This window comes from Podarcis muralis, chromosome 7 (assembly GCF_964188315.1).
Source record: "Podarcis muralis chromosome 7, rPodMur119.hap1.1, whole genome shotgun sequence".
Taxonomy (NCBI): domain Eukaryota; kingdom Metazoa; phylum Chordata; class Lepidosauria; order Squamata; family Lacertidae; genus Podarcis; species Podarcis muralis.
Window position 1 is genome coordinate 66,349,225 of NC_135661.1, and position 15,266 is coordinate 66,364,490.

At 46.7% G+C, this 15,266-nt stretch overlaps 1 protein-coding gene across 1 annotated transcript in view; it reads right to left on the minus strand.

Moving 5' to 3' along the window:
* SLC9A1 (solute carrier family 9 member A1) overlaps positions 1-15,266 on the minus strand; it is a 75,445-nt gene that overhangs the window by 15,977 nt on the left and 44,202 nt on the right. The window contains exons 2-6 of the mRNA XM_077932479.1: positions 12,316-12,776; positions 4,283-4,533; positions 1,236-1,453; positions 284-486; positions 3-23 (exon numbers count right to left, since the gene is read on the minus strand). Of these exons, the coding sequence (XP_077788605.1) occupies positions 3-23; positions 284-486; positions 1,236-1,453; positions 4,283-4,533; positions 12,316-12,776 (1,154 nt within the window). The remainder of the gene's footprint in view (positions 1-2; positions 24-283; positions 487-1,235; positions 1,454-4,282; positions 4,534-12,315; positions 12,777-15,266) is intronic.

Consider the following 15,266-nt stretch of genomic DNA (forward strand, 5'->3'; position numbering starts at 1 on the left):
ACCAAAGGGCGGATGGTCATTCCCTGTGGAGACATAAGCCTGGTTGAATTCAGCACGCCTTAAATATGGACTCTAGACTGTGTTTGGTTGGATTAATTTAGCCTTTACTCCACTTTACTCCCAATACCCCACTAGTTCCCGCCCCCTTTATTGGAGGACCATTAAAAATGGTATCACTCTCCTTAAGTACAGTCTGGTCTACCACCTCCTTTTGTTGCATGACCTCATTGCTGCCATGATGCCCCCCCAGGCCTGGGAAACTGAGGGGCTTCTGCAGGCCTACCTGCACAAACACTGTGAAGAAGATGACCGTAATGATGGCGGTGAGGAACATGTCTCTCATTGGGAAGTGATCGTATTTGAGGAGGTAACCCAAGGAGAAGGCAATGGCACCTCGTAGGCCACCGTAGGCAATGATGAACTGATCCTTTGGAGTCAACTTCACAATGCGGAATTTGTTAATGAACCATGTCAGCCCCAGGACACCTGAGGAAATGATAAAACGGAATGGTAACAGTTAAGTGAAAAGTAAAGTTCAGGGTCCGTATATTGTCGCCACAGATGGGAAGGCAAAGAATTCTGCCACGTAGCTAGAAATTATGTCAAATTTGTATAATTTGGGTGGTATTTGACACTAGTCCTACGCGGTGCACGCTACCAAATTTGAATGAGGAAGTCACCAAACACACACAGATGTGGCTCCAAGGAGGTTTGAAATGCAGTCTTTAAAAGCAGAAAGAAAGAGAGAAGCTCAGCCAATACATCTGGACATCACTATGAACCACGTTTTCTGTGATGTCTTCTGAACCTTACAAACCGTTGTTAAGCTTAACTATGGTTTTCTTGAAACAAGCCAACTTCAAAAAAGCACAAGTTCAAGGTTCAAGTGCTAATGCTAAGCTACAGCCGACTGAAATCAAAAGGTGGAGAATGTGAGGATTTGGGGAAGATTAGGCTCGTTCCCATCTTGATAAATGATGGTTTCTCATGATGTCCAAAATGCAGCCATAATGTGCAAACGTGGAATACATGAAGCTCTCGACACATGGAAAGCATTCAGATGCCTTGGGCTTGTTTGGGGGGATCCTTTTCCTGTTAAGCCTGCTGCTCTGGCCCTTTTCAGGCCTTAGGCAGGCACCTGAGATTTGAGGCCTCCCTTCGGCAGCACAAGCTGTGGGCAGAGGCCACCCCCACATCTCCCACCACTCTTGCAACTTTCCCTCCCACAGCCTCACCTAAAACCCTAGCGATCAAGCAGAAAAGCAGGGTGCAGATGACGAAGGTCCAGTTCCAGTGATGCTTCCCGGCCACAGTGGACACACCGAGGAAAATGAAGATGAGGGTTTCGCTGACGCTGCTCCACATCTTCAGGAAGTACTTGATGGTGGTGTGGGACTTATGGGAGATGTTGGCTTCCACGTAAGGGCGCATGACCACTCCGGCAGCAATGAGCCTGCAAGGGAGGAAGAAGTATGCTATGGAAAGCCACAGAGCAGGCAGGATTCGTTCATTTCTTCTCAAGATTCAGGGAGGCCTTGTTGCCTTTGCAGACTCTATACAGTCCACAACAGCCAATTTCAGCTGGGCCTAAGAGATTAAGGAATGGGCCAAAACCCTGTAGTAGATCACATGTTTTGTCTGCACGGAAGTCCCAGATTCCATCTGTGACAAACAGTGGTACCTCGCAAGACGAAATTAATTCGTTCCGCAAGTCTCTTCGTCTTGCGAGTTTTTCGTCTTGCGATGCACGGTTTCCCATAGGAATGCATTGAAAAATCAATCAATGCGTTCCTATGGAAACCGCCTTCAGACCAGGTCCGGGGACAGTCTGTCCCCCGACCTATTCTGAAGGCTGGGGGGGGGGGGGACAAGGGCTTTTCTTCCCACCACCAGCCTTCAGAAGGCTGTTCTGAAGGCTGGCGGTGGGATGAAAAGCCGTTCTTCCCACCTCCCGCCCCGCAAGCTCCGGGGACAGGAGGGCTTTGCTGCCAACCGCCAGCATTTTTAAAGCCCCCGGGACAGCGGAGACTTCTCCGCTGTCCCGGGGCGATTTTAAAATGCTGGCAGGCGGCAGCGAAGCCTCCACTGTCCCGGGGGCTTTTAAAATGCTGGGGGTCGGCAGCGAAGGCTTTGCTGCCGCCCACCAGCATTTTAAGATTGCCCCCGGACAGCGGAGAAGGCAGGCGGGGGGGGAGCAAAGACTTTTGCCCCCTGCCGGCCTTCAGAAGAGGTCCAGGACCTCTTCTGAAGGCCGGCTGTGGGCGAAAGTCTTTGCTCCCGACTGCCAGCATTTTAAAAGAGGTCCCCGGAGATTTCCCTATGGGCTTTCTTCTTGCGAAGCAAGCCCATAGGGAAATTCGTCTGGCGAAGCACCTCGAAAAACGGAAAACTCTTTCTTCTTGCGAGTTTTCCGTCTTGTGAGGCATTCGTCTTGCGAGGTACCACTGTAACCAGTTAAAAAGCTTAGGGACAGGAGAGACCTTTACATAAAGTGTCAGAAAAGACACTTGGGGGGCTAGATCCCAGCATAAAGACAGCTCCTTCCAGCTTATAGTGGATGGAGTGCATCTCAGTGAGTACAGCATCTGCTTTGCATGCAAAGGTTCAATCCCTGGCATCTCTCATTCGAAAACCTTGAAAGCTGCTGCCAGTCAGTGTGAGCTGAGTGGAGCAACAGTCAGACTTCATTCCCTGCCCAAAGAAACAGGAATGTCTGTGGGCAGGCTCATGCACACCAATACATCACTTGGGCTCCAGTGGCATTTCAAGCAGCATCACGTCAGTAGTAAAAAGTTATGGCTTCCCCCAAAGAATGAAGTGAAGTGGTTTGTTATAAGGGTGTTAAGAGGGAGGGCAGAAGGTTGGGGAAGGCTGCAGTAAAGCAACAGGGCCATGTATTCAAGTCTTGACAGCTGAAAATGGGGGTTGGGGGGGCCTAACTCCCTCTGCAGTGCTCCCATGGCCTTCTGCCCAGATTGGATTCACATAATCACAGAGTTGGAAGAGATACTACTCCAACTTCAGACATGCAGGAATCTTTTGCCCAACATGGGGCTCAAACCCACAATCCTGAAATTAAGAGCCTCATGCTCTACCAACTGAGCTATCTCTATTGCTTCTCCTTTGCCTGCTGGTTTCAAACTATGCAAGTGGGGGCCACTGTTCCTTTTATGGCTGATGCAATCCAGCCCGACGATGACTCACTTGTTGAGCTTGGTGGGGAGCTGTTGCTATGTCAGCCTCTAAGAAAACAGGGTTACAAAACAGGAAGAGACCATGTATTTTGCTGGACCAATTGGGAGAGGTTTCATACAGTGCAGGCTTCATACATCGAGACATTGCCTTTGTAGAAAAAGACTTGTACACTGGTGTGTGTGTGCGCATGCAAAAGGGAGATCAGGTGGAGAGCTGGGCAATTTGAAGCAGACCTGCAAGGGTTTCTCACCCCCAACAATAAAACAATAGCAAGTAAACTTGCACCAAGTTGAATAAAATATGGGGGCCCCACCCACTACTGAAATGTTGCCAGGAGAACTTGTACACTGGGGGGGGGGGGCTTGCTGGGGCATAATGGTAGGCCCAGCCTGAACACTTCCCCTTCCTATCCCCACCCAGATGCCAACAGGTGGCGGGGGGCTTGCGGGGCACTGGGTCCAGGACAAGGGTGCTGGAGGGGAGGGGAGGGGAAGAGGGAGGGTGCCCTGGGAGAGATGAAAGATTGGGCAGCTTATCTGTGCTCTCACACAGCAGAAAAGGAGGCTGGGGTGGCTCAGCATGGTCCATTTGGGGAGGCCCGAAGAGGTCTAGGCCCCTTAGAGCTGGCGCCTATGGTTGCAGGTCTTTGTCCAGCTCTGCTAACGAACTTGAGAATTTTGTTTTAGAATTCCTGATCCACAATGACTTATATGTAGGTCTTCACATACAGATGCATGCTATCCTAGTGGCTGCATTCACATGTAACATTTAGCACAAGGTTTGTTTTTGAGCTAGCGGCTGCTGTTTCGTTCTGGGTTTTACAACTTGGTTGAATTTTGGTTTCTGCCCACCACATCGTTATTATGCACCAAAGGCCTGCATATAAGGATTGTATAGAAATTAACAAACACAATCAGGTTAGGTCACAAGGGATACACCCCTTTTGAAAGTCCTGAGCCTCCACATACCAAAGGTCCCAAGTTCAAACCCAACCACTCCCACCCCAAAGGTCTGCCTCCATCTAAGGCTGCTTCCTACATTCCAACTCAAATGCGGCATCCAAGCCCCCACCCACCGCCATACTTACGCCATGATGCCCGAGAGATGGAACAGTTCTGCGGACAGGTACGCCATGTAGCTGTAAAGAAAGACGAAGAGGGGCTCGATGACACGGATATGGGAAGTGAAGCGGGAGGTGAAGGCTCCGATGATGCCATAGACAACCCCGACAAAGACGCCCCCCAGAGACACCACAAAGAAGCTGAGGAAACCCAGGATGATATTGGTAAAGGTGACTTTGTCGAACGTAGCAAACTCTTCAAAAAGGTGGTAGAGAACCTGGAACGACAAAAGTGGGAGGGAGGGATCAGTAATGTAAGCTCACGGGAGCACTGATCAGAGGTTGGCCACGGGTGTGCCAACATGAGAGAGACGAGAAATTAGTATCCCACAAGGCAAGTGGGGAGGTTTCGAGAAATGGATCAAAAGGGAGCATTAAAAATAGACAAGAGCTCATCCTGCTGGATACAAACCTCGTTCCTAATTGCTGCCTTAAGAGTTATCAAGCCTAATGCAGACAACTAAGCAGCCCTCCTCTAGTTGGAAAAGAGCTGCCATTTTGCTCTGCTTTCACCAGTGAGTTGGTTAATATGCAGTTAGTAGGAATCTGTGTTCCTTTCTCTCTTTCTGACCTCTATACCAGGAATGGGGAACCTTTGGCTCCCCAGATGATGAAGAATTCCCACAGGACCCAGCAAACACACTCAACAGCCAGGTGTAATGAGAGTTACGAGCTGAGAACATCTGGAGGGCCACAAATTCCTCACCACTGCCCTACACCTTCAGTGTCACCCCTAGGGCTTTTTAAAACAATTTTTTGCATGCAATGAACCTGGTTTCCTAAACCATTGTTCAGGAACTGAGTGATGAATATTGGGCTCCCATGTGTTGGTTTCAGGGCTCTGATCCTTATCCTTTGTTATGTCCGTTTACTATTCAGGATCTTCAGCTTGACTCAGATCATGGGCAAACTGACATTAAACCACAGTTCCTTGTTTCAGACGTAACAGGGAACTTTGGCTTAATGAGAATAGGATTCAAGTGTCAAAGCCAGTCTGCAACAGAAATTGAAAAGATGGGAAGTGTGCAGGCTCGTTCTTGGCTTAATGACCAACACTTTGAAGGGAATGATGATACTTAATTTCTAAGAGGGGCTGTTTTGACTTGTAAATGATTCATTCAAAAAATCTGAATATTTATTTCTCACTTAAGAGTCAGCAGTAGCAATAATACTGATGGATGCTGATGAAAACAATAAATATTTCTAAACACATACTAGTCTGCGCCAATCTAGTGTTCTCTCTCTCTCTAAAAACAATTGGCCAGGAGCAAGAGTGCTATCCTAACTTTTTGACATTTCAATTTTTAGCTCCTGTTTTAATATTTAGCTATTTATTCCTTGATGAAGCACATTCAGTACAGTCTCCATTGTCAAATGCTATTTCGAAGTGGGAAGTGAAATCCAAAGCCTGTTCCATCAGTGTCAAAATACCAAAACTCCACTGTACAATTTTCTTGGAATTTCAACTTTGACCAGCACAGAGCCTTTTTCAAAAACTGCCTATTAACTCTGTCCTTCTTCAGCCTCCCTTACTGTTACAGAGCTCTAGAAGAGTTACGAAAGACCATCATTAGAAAAACAACACCACTTTCCTTTGTTGACACATCCAAGATGAGCATGAGCCACAACACAGGTCTAAAAGACCTCATTTGCACATGTGGCAAACTATAAACCACAGTTTACTGTGCACAAGCAAACTGCTCCCATCTTGTTCTGCTCCATTCCCCCAACATACATTAGGAGGAAACAAAACCATGAGCCCTACTTTAGCATTACATCTGAACTAGGGGTCATTGTTTGATTTGTTCCCCAAAAGACACAATCTGTAGACAATCTTTGTTTTTGGCTCACTGATCAGGGGTTGTTGAGAGCAAAACAATCCAGGTTCCCTGGCTTGGATGCAGGGCAAAGCTAGGAACTGTGGTTTGTTTCTCCCCAGTGTCAGCAGGGAGGAACAAAAAAGCCAAGTTCATTGAGTTAACAATAGTAAACACACAGTAAACTATGGTTTACTGTGATGTGCGGATTGGCTTGTGTAAAACGGATGGGATATCTGTGGCACTTCAGAAATTTGTGGACTGCAACCCCCAGCATCCCTAACCACTGGCCATGGCAGCTGGGGCTGATGGGAGTTGGAGTCAGTCCTACAACATCTGGAAGGCCGCAGGTTCCACATTCCTGCTGTATAAACTTGGCTAAAACTCTGCTGCTGCTTTAACGTTGCTCCTCTTACTCTCAATTTCCATTACATATGGTGTTTTTTATAGCTTCTCCCTTCCCAAGATTCTATTGCTTATTCAGGGATAGCATTAAAAAAAAACCAGTCTGGAGGGGAGGCTTATTAAAGCCAATTTATAGATTCAGCTCCCCTGGGCAAATGAGCTTTGCCCTACCAGGATGGAAGGGAAAATCCCACCCTTCTTAGGTCAGATTCAGAACCAAGTTCACCAGTGAACTCAACCAAAGGTGATGGGGTGGAGGGGCGTGTGGGTCCCCGGAGAGCAAGTGCCAGTCAATGTATAAGACAGCTTCCTATGTTCCTAGGAGAAGCAAACAAAAAGGGCAAGGCCTCGTAGCATGGCACTCCCTGCCTTGACCCATTAAAGCAATGGTCCAAAGGTCGCTCAGCGTCCAATGTCTTGGAGAGATCTCTCCGGTTTGGAACATTGCATCCTCTTTCTCGCCATGCCTTGTGTTCTGGAAAGGCATGTGCAAAGGGGAAAACAAGATCACAAACTCTAGTGTTACAGGCAATGGAGAAATAAGAAGAAGAAGAAGAAGAAGAAGAAGAAGAAGAAGAAGAAGAAGAGGAAGAAGAAGAGGAGGAGGAGGAGGAGGAGGAGGAGTAGGAGTTTGGATTTGATATCCCGCTTTATCACTACCCGAAGGAGTCTCAAAGTGGCTAACATTCTCCTTTCCCTTCCTCCCCCACAACAAACACTCTGTGAGGTGAGTGGGGCTGAGAGACTTCAGAGAAGTGTGACTAGCCCAAGATCACCCAGCAGCATGTGGAGGAGCGGAGACGCGAACCTGGTTCCCCAGATTACAAGTCTACCGCTCTTAACCACTACACCACAAACCTTCCTCTATCCACTTTCTCCATGCCATGCACAAATTCATGAACGTCTATCATTTCACTTCTTTCCTGCCTTTTCTCCAAACTAAAAAGTCCCAAATGCTGCAACCTTTCCCCTTTATCATTTCGGTTACCCTTTCCTGAACCTTTCCCAACTCTAAGACATCCTTTTTTTTTAAGGTGTGATGACCAGAACGACGCACTGTATCCCATGAAGTGAGGCATTCAAAGAGCTGGTGTTGACCTTTAAAGCCCTTTATGGCTTAGGATCGGGATTCCTGAAGGACCACCTGTCTCTATGGGTAGTAAGACCTTCAGCAGAGGACCATCTTAGGGATGCCTCACCATCTGAGGCAAGGCGAGAGGCTACCAGGGCAGCGCTCCAGAGAAAGGACACAGCTCACATGCACAAGGTTGGCTCTGTTTGCAAACCACAGTCTGTCAGCATTCAGTCTGCCTCAGGCCAAGTGAGGATTCAATGATCTAAGCCTTATGAATTACTGTGTGTACTACTAGTAGCAAAAAATTAAAAACCCCAGAGGACAATAATAGTGAACAGGACTGAGAACACTGCAAGCGGAGATCTGTTTACACTACTGGGCATATATTGACATCAGGCAGGCAGGCGCCTTCACTATACCCTTTTTGGCGCCAGCTAAAACATTTTTGTTTAGGCAAGCCTGTACAGAGAGTAGAACGCTGGCGTGTGCTTTAAACTGGGTTTTTAGCTTATTGTTGATGCTAATTATTTTTTGAAAGCTTTGGAAAAGTTGCTTTTAACTTTTTTTTAAAAAAAACCCTGATAATCTTATGATTTGATTCTTTTCAGGGTGGCTTTGATTTAAATCAAATCAATTTAAATCAAGATTTAAATCACAATTTAAATCACTAGTCAGAAAGACTCATTCTTGCTGGTATAATCTTAATATTTACAACCAGATGACAGTTTCATTTTTGGAATAATAAATTTTCAGAGTAGTTTTTACAGTTATATCAAAAATTACTGATTTGGTATACTATTAGAAATACAAAGACAGGTAATTATGAAATTATTGTCTATATTTGGACAACTTTTCTGCTGTACTTTATTGGAAGGAGAAAAATAATCATTTCCTTAATAACAATTTAAACAATTTATTTAACTAAAACAATAACATTACAGCATATGTATCCATATTTGTTAACTGATGTGGTTAAACGATTTTTAAAAAACACACACATGAAAAACTTAAAACAAATCCTTATTTCCTGATGAATAGCCTTTGGACTATAATGTAACTTAAATAGAAAACTCTTTAGAAATATTTTTCCTCCAAAAAGCATTTTATTTTAAAAATCTGATTTAAATTTTTAAAAAATCTGTTTTAAATCAAAAAATCCGATTTTTAAAAAAAAAATCCATTTTTTAAAATAAAAAAATCTTTGATTTTTATCCACCCTGATTCTTTTTGCAAACTGTTTTGAGGTTTAATTGCAATCAAGCAGTCCATAAATCTTGTGAAACAGAAATATATTAAGTAGCAGGGGACACATGAGAAATGAAGCAGTAGGACTGAACCCTCCTATTCCCTTTGGTGCAAATGAGAGCAGGGGAGGAGATACAGCATCTCCTTCCCCCAATCCCCCCCCCCCACTTGAACATTAGCCCCACCCTAGAATTGATTTGAGGTTGAATTTGGATTGAGTGTTTCTGGTTTGCATGCACGTGACATGCACAGCTTTAAGGTACAGGTACCCCTGCCCAAACGGGCCAGTCGTGACCGACTCTAGGGTTGTGTGCCCATCTCACTTAAGAGGCCGGAAGCCAGCGCTGTCCGGAGACACTTCCGGGTCACGTGGCCAGCGTGACGAAGCTGCTCTGGCGAGCCGGCACCAGCGCAGCACACGGAAACGCTGTTTACCTTCCCGCTAGAAAGCAGTCCCTATTTATCTACTTGCACCCGGGGGTGCTTTTGAACTTCTAGGTGGGCAGGAGCTGGGACCGCAGACGGGAGCTCACCCCGCCGCGGGGATTTGAACCGCCGACCATGCGATCGGCAAGCCCTAGGCGCTGAGGATTTACCCACAGCGCCACCCGCGTCCCACAGCTTTAGAAACTAACAAATTTAATGCACAGCTTTAGAAACTAACAAATTACATTTTCCATTTAGAGATCTCAGAACTCTGTTGTTTCTTAGAATTCCTGAGCAACACCAGGTACTTTCTGCTAGTCTACTATATATTTTGGAAAATGGTTTGTCTGATCACTGTTCACCTCTAAAGCAATGCTATTTTTCTAGGAAAAAGAGGCCCCGGAGCTCACTGTGAACTTCTCCCTTGTTCTCTTAGAATGGCAATGGTGCCCCACCTGAGTTGAGCTCCGGCTGGGGAAAAAAGCCCTGCTCTTAAGATATCATAACCAAACTTTTCATGACAGTTCCAGAGATCAAGGAGGCCATTTTGAATCAAGATGGTGAGCTGAACAAAACTGCACTGGTTTTAATCACTGATTTAAAAACTGTACCGATTTTCTGACTTCTTTGAATTCCTATGTAAAGCTTGGTACGAGACTGTGAGTTACAGTACGCCTAAGCACTGCACATTCAACTTGATTTATAACAATGCAAAGCAAGACAAGACTTTCCTGCCTCCACCGTCCCACTGCCTTCTACGGCACTCTTCTGGAAGGCCGCTCTCAAGGTCTCTACTAAATAGCACAGGGTGTGAGGGAAGGAGCTGGCAGAAATGCCTTCCTCTCGGGCAAGGAGGGCTCTGTGTCCCACACATTAGGAAGGGGAGTGGAAGCAACCCCTGGGTAGCTTCGCAGCCTTTTGGAACTGGAAAAGCTGCTGCCAAAACAGAACAGCCACAGGTTCAAACTGTCAAAGGGCAAAGGAGTTCACTAGCTGCAATAAATCACAACCACGCCAGAGAAACCCCTTCTGGAAAAGGCAAAGAGCACCACCCTCTTGAGTCACTACGACGTAACAGTACACATCCTGGGCAGCAGAGGCCTCAACGTAAATGAGTCACCCATCCATGCCCTTTTGCCACATTGGTAGTCATAAAGCAGCTTTCCGACGCCCTCCTTCCCTCTGCCCTTTCAAGTGCTTTCTGATGGGTGAGGTGAAAATCCTCATCTGCCTCAGCAACGGAAGGCATGGCAAGGCGATGGCCATTGACAATTTAAGCATGCACAAATCCCACCAGGTGTGCGAGCCTGAATGTTTGTAGCTGGAGAGAGACAAATAGACTTCAGTCCCAGCTTGGCTCTCCTCTGTCCCTGCCAGATCACATGTTTGGCAGGCGATAAGGCGATATGTGGGGAGCTGCATGTCCCCCAAAGGCTTACCCCCATCCCCGCAAAGAGCAGGGAGCATCAAATGTGCCACAGGAACCTAGGACATTGCCTTACAGCAAGTCAGACCATTGGGCCTTCAAGCTTAGTAACATCTACACTGACTGGCAATGGCACCCAAGGGCTTCAGCCAGAGAGCCTCTTCTGCCCTACCTGGAGATGTCAGGGATTGAGCCTAGAAACTTTTGCATGCAAGACAACTGCCCTAGCACTGGAACACAGGCAGCTGCCTTATACAGAGCCAGACTGTTGCTCCAGCTAGTTTATTAATGTCTACACTGACTGGCAAGAGAGCCAGTGTGGTGTAGTGGTTAAGAGCAGTAGACTCGTAATCTGGGGAACCGGGTTCGCTTCCCCGCTCCTCCACATGCAGCTGCTGGGTGACCTTGGGCTAGTCACACTTCTTGAAGTCTCTCAGCCCCACTCACCTCACAGAGTGTTTGTTGTGGGGGAGGAAGGGAAAGGAGAATGTTAGCCGCTTTGAGACTCCTTAGGGTAGTGATAAAGCGGGATATCAAATCCAAACTCTTCTTCTTCTTCTGGCAGCAGCTCTTCAGGGTTTCAGAGTTGGGGGGGGGGGATCTTGCCTGGAGAATCTAGGGATTGAACCTGGGACCTTCTCCCTGCAAGGCCGATGCTCCCCCACTGAGCTGCAGCCCTTCCCCTTCTCTACAGGCATAAGGGTATCTTGCAAACAGACCAAGACAAGAGCTACAGCAAAGGCACAACTGCTTCTCCATTCTCAGCCATTTGCTGACAGCAATTCCTCACTGGCAAAGTGGAAATCATGCCCTGGCTGATCATCCAGGTCATTCTTAAGAGACTTTGCCTTACAGTATATGGCAGAGGTAGAGCCCAAGGGTCGGAGGTAGCCCTCCAAGCCACACTATCTGGCCCTCAGGACTGTCCCCCATGCTACAACCCCTCCCCAGATACCCTGCTTCTCCAGACCAAACCCCTCACCACCCCTTTGCAAACTCCTTGAGTGATTTTCAGCAAACTGGACCGTGCGCTTCCTCTGATAATGCCTTTCACTTGCCTGGATGGAGGACAGAGAATGTGTGTGTGTAAAAACCAACCTAATATTCAAAGATAGCATGTACATTTGTTGCTCCAACTACATCACACCCTTCCTGCAAAATTCCACGGCATATACATGAGCAGTTTGGGAGACAAAGGCGGACTGTGTACCTTGGCCAACATGCCAAGGGTGATATGCAAAGTACTCCTTCCTTTTGCACAAGTATTTATGCTTGTGCAATGGAATATCCTACACACACATCCCCAAATCTGTTCCGGAGGGTTGGGAGAACCCCTAGAACAGATTTAGGAGGTGCACAAGAGGAGAAAAGAAGGGAAAGTTCCACTGCAGCACTAGAAGTCCTTGAGCCGATGGAACAAGTCATGTAGCACTACTCTGGATACAACCCTAGATTCCCATTCTTGTGCCAACCCGTTTGTGTGGCGCTTGATGGATAGTGCCCTGGGGATCAGATCTGCTTCCTATCCTTCCACCTTAAACAGAGCCCCAAATCCAAAACCTGAGGCAGCTGGCACATGTTCCAACTTAAGGTCCATTTCACTTACCACAGTCACCGCGTCATTCAACAAAGACTCGCCGAACACCAAAATGTGCAGCAGCTCGTTGATGTGGATCTCCTCAAACACAGCCAGCACGGCAACAGGGTCCACTGCCGAGATGATGCTGCCAAAAAGCAGGCAGGCCAGGAGTTCGGTGTCCTGCAAACCGGTGCCGTTGATCTGGCACACGGCGTACATCAGCGAGCCCACAAAGAAGGCGTTCCACAACGTCCCCAGCACGGCGAAGATCAAGATCGTGCCCAGGTTCTCTGTGAACTGGCGTAAGGGGAGGAAGTAGCCGGCATCCAAGATGATGGGCGGGAGCAGGAAGAGGAAAAAGACGTCTGACTCTAGGATTGGAGGGGTCTCTCCCACAGCTTTGATGAGTCCCCCGACCAGCAGCCCTACAACAATCAGTAAGCAGCTCTCTGGAACTATACTGGAAATGGTTGGAATCACGTGGAACCCTGGAAGGGGAGAGAGAAGCAAGACGGTAAAGGCCAGTTCCTCTTCAGCTGCATTGTGTTGCCCCCCAGAACTTCTTCCACCCACAGTCACACAAAAAGCTTTTGTCCATCTGGTGCCCTCTATATATTTTGGACTACGACTCCCTTCAGCCACAACGAGTACAGCCGTCCTGATGGGAGTTGTAGCCCAAAACACCTGGAGGGCATCAGGTTGGCAAAGGCCGAATGAAGAAAATGGCACAGAGTCATGGGAGGGCAGAAGGACCCCAACTGAAAGACAAAATTTCAAGTAAACCTGAATTTGCTGTGGGAGAAGTTGAATTCTATTACCCATATACAGTATATTACACAAACCGGATACATTTGCATAAATCCTTCTTTCAGCCTTAGGCTGTAATCCTATATGTGCCCAGGAGTAAGCCGCATTAAAATGAGTGAGAATTACTACTGAGTAGACAGGTATAGGATTTCACTGTGGGAATAAATTAATATGTAATTTCTCTCTCTCTCTCTCTCACACACACACACACACACACACACACACACACACACACACACCCTCTTACACATACATCAGCTTCCCAGAGTCCAAAAAACAAGACAGGAGTTTATTTGGGCAAAAGAGTCACTTAACTCAGTCACAGAATGATCCCCTGCTCTTTAATGCTAACGCTCCATGCCACAATTAATTTGCTGGCCTTTATTTTAGCATTTCAGTTGAGTTTTTAGCTGTTTCTTTTAACTGTGGTGTTGCTTTAATTATTCTATATTGTAACAATGCTGTGCAACTCATTTTTATGTTTTGTAAACCATGTCAGAAGTATGCAAACTTAAATTTAGCACACTTAAAAATAATTACAATACAGACATCAAATTGAAACATTAATATTAATGCATTTATTTCCTCACAGACAGATAGGAACCAAGCAGGTGAGCACCGGATAACATACAGTGCAATAAAACACTGGAAAACATACACAGCATCTCTTCAAGTAATTAAGTTATACAACAACTGTTGTAAACAAAATCTGCCCTTTTTCCCTTATGGGGTATCCAAGAGCCCGTATAGAGTCCTTACGTGGGTTCCCTATTGGTAGGAGAAAATAACAGAGGCCAACCAGAGAATATTGAGAAGCAAAGCAGCTAGTAAGCCTGATCTTTATTAAAGCTGTTGCAACAGGGTGCTCCCCTCACACGCAGGAGGATAGGGAGGACCCAGAACAAAGGTGTGCCTGCCCTTATATAGACATTTTAAATTCCCTGCCCTGGAGCTCAAGACCACCCCTCAATACATCATACATACATCACAGAAGGGGTGTAACCCAAGACCACCCCCCACAAACATCATACCTACATCACAGAAAAGGTGGTCTACAACAGAAATTTGAATGTTGTTGTTTTTCCTGTCTGTCAGGTTATCTGATAATGCTTTATCTGATTGCCTTTCCTGGTAGTCTGCCCATTCCTTTGAGATGGTGATTTCCCAATTCCTGAGACAATGGGAAGGTTCCCTCACTCCCTCCCTCCTTGCAGAGAAAACATTTGGTCAGTTGGGGAGTCAAAATGGTTTCAGGACGGTCTTCCTATGCTGCTCCAGACATGTGGTCCACATATCTATGTAGGTGCTTGGTTGGTACATTTATGAACATTTATTAGATATATAAGACTTGTAATTTTTTATTACACAAGTGACACAGTATTCTGTACCTTGACAGCAACTGGCTACAATACCTAATGCTCTCCAAAAGCCTGAGCAAAGAGGTATGTCTTTAATCAGTGCTGAAAAACCAGTAATGGTGGTGCTCAATGCACCTTAAAGCGGAAATAATGACTAACTGCCACTATGGAGAGGGCCCTATCCTGCACCAGTACCCCATCTACTATTGCCTCCACTGGGGAGGGAGCGAAAGCAAAAATGAAATGCCTTGAATCCTGAACAGGAAGTGCTCCGCGCTGCAGTGATATGTTGCAAATCACCATTATAGCTAGAGACCTTCAAATCGTGCTGTCTTCCTCCCAGAGCTGTTATGGGTTTTGTTAATTCCTCTAAATGCAGCCCTGCTGTTTAGGGGTGGGAAGACAACTGGTAAGCACGGCGTGTTCTGTCCTCCGACTCCCTGGCAAAGGGACCTACAGTATTTTCATGAGAGGCAGGCATTCTTGATCAACACCGCCGTTGCTTTGTTCTTCCATGCTGAATTGCTGGGCAAGTCCAACCATCTGGTTCAGGGCACAACCTGTTGAGCTGTAAAATACATCCCTCTGACACTAGGGGTGGGGAGCATGTAAGAGGGTATTACAGAGGCCAGCCTGAGATACTCCGTGCCTTCATTCTAATACCCACCCCCCATGAGCATAAAGGGCCAACAGCAGGTTTGTGGCCTGGAGGCATGAGATGTGTGCACAGGGAAGAGGGAAGGAGTAAAGTTCCTGTTCCGGAGGTGAGGACTCTGAACCTGAATGGCATGCAGGGGGAGCCTCAAAAGTGCT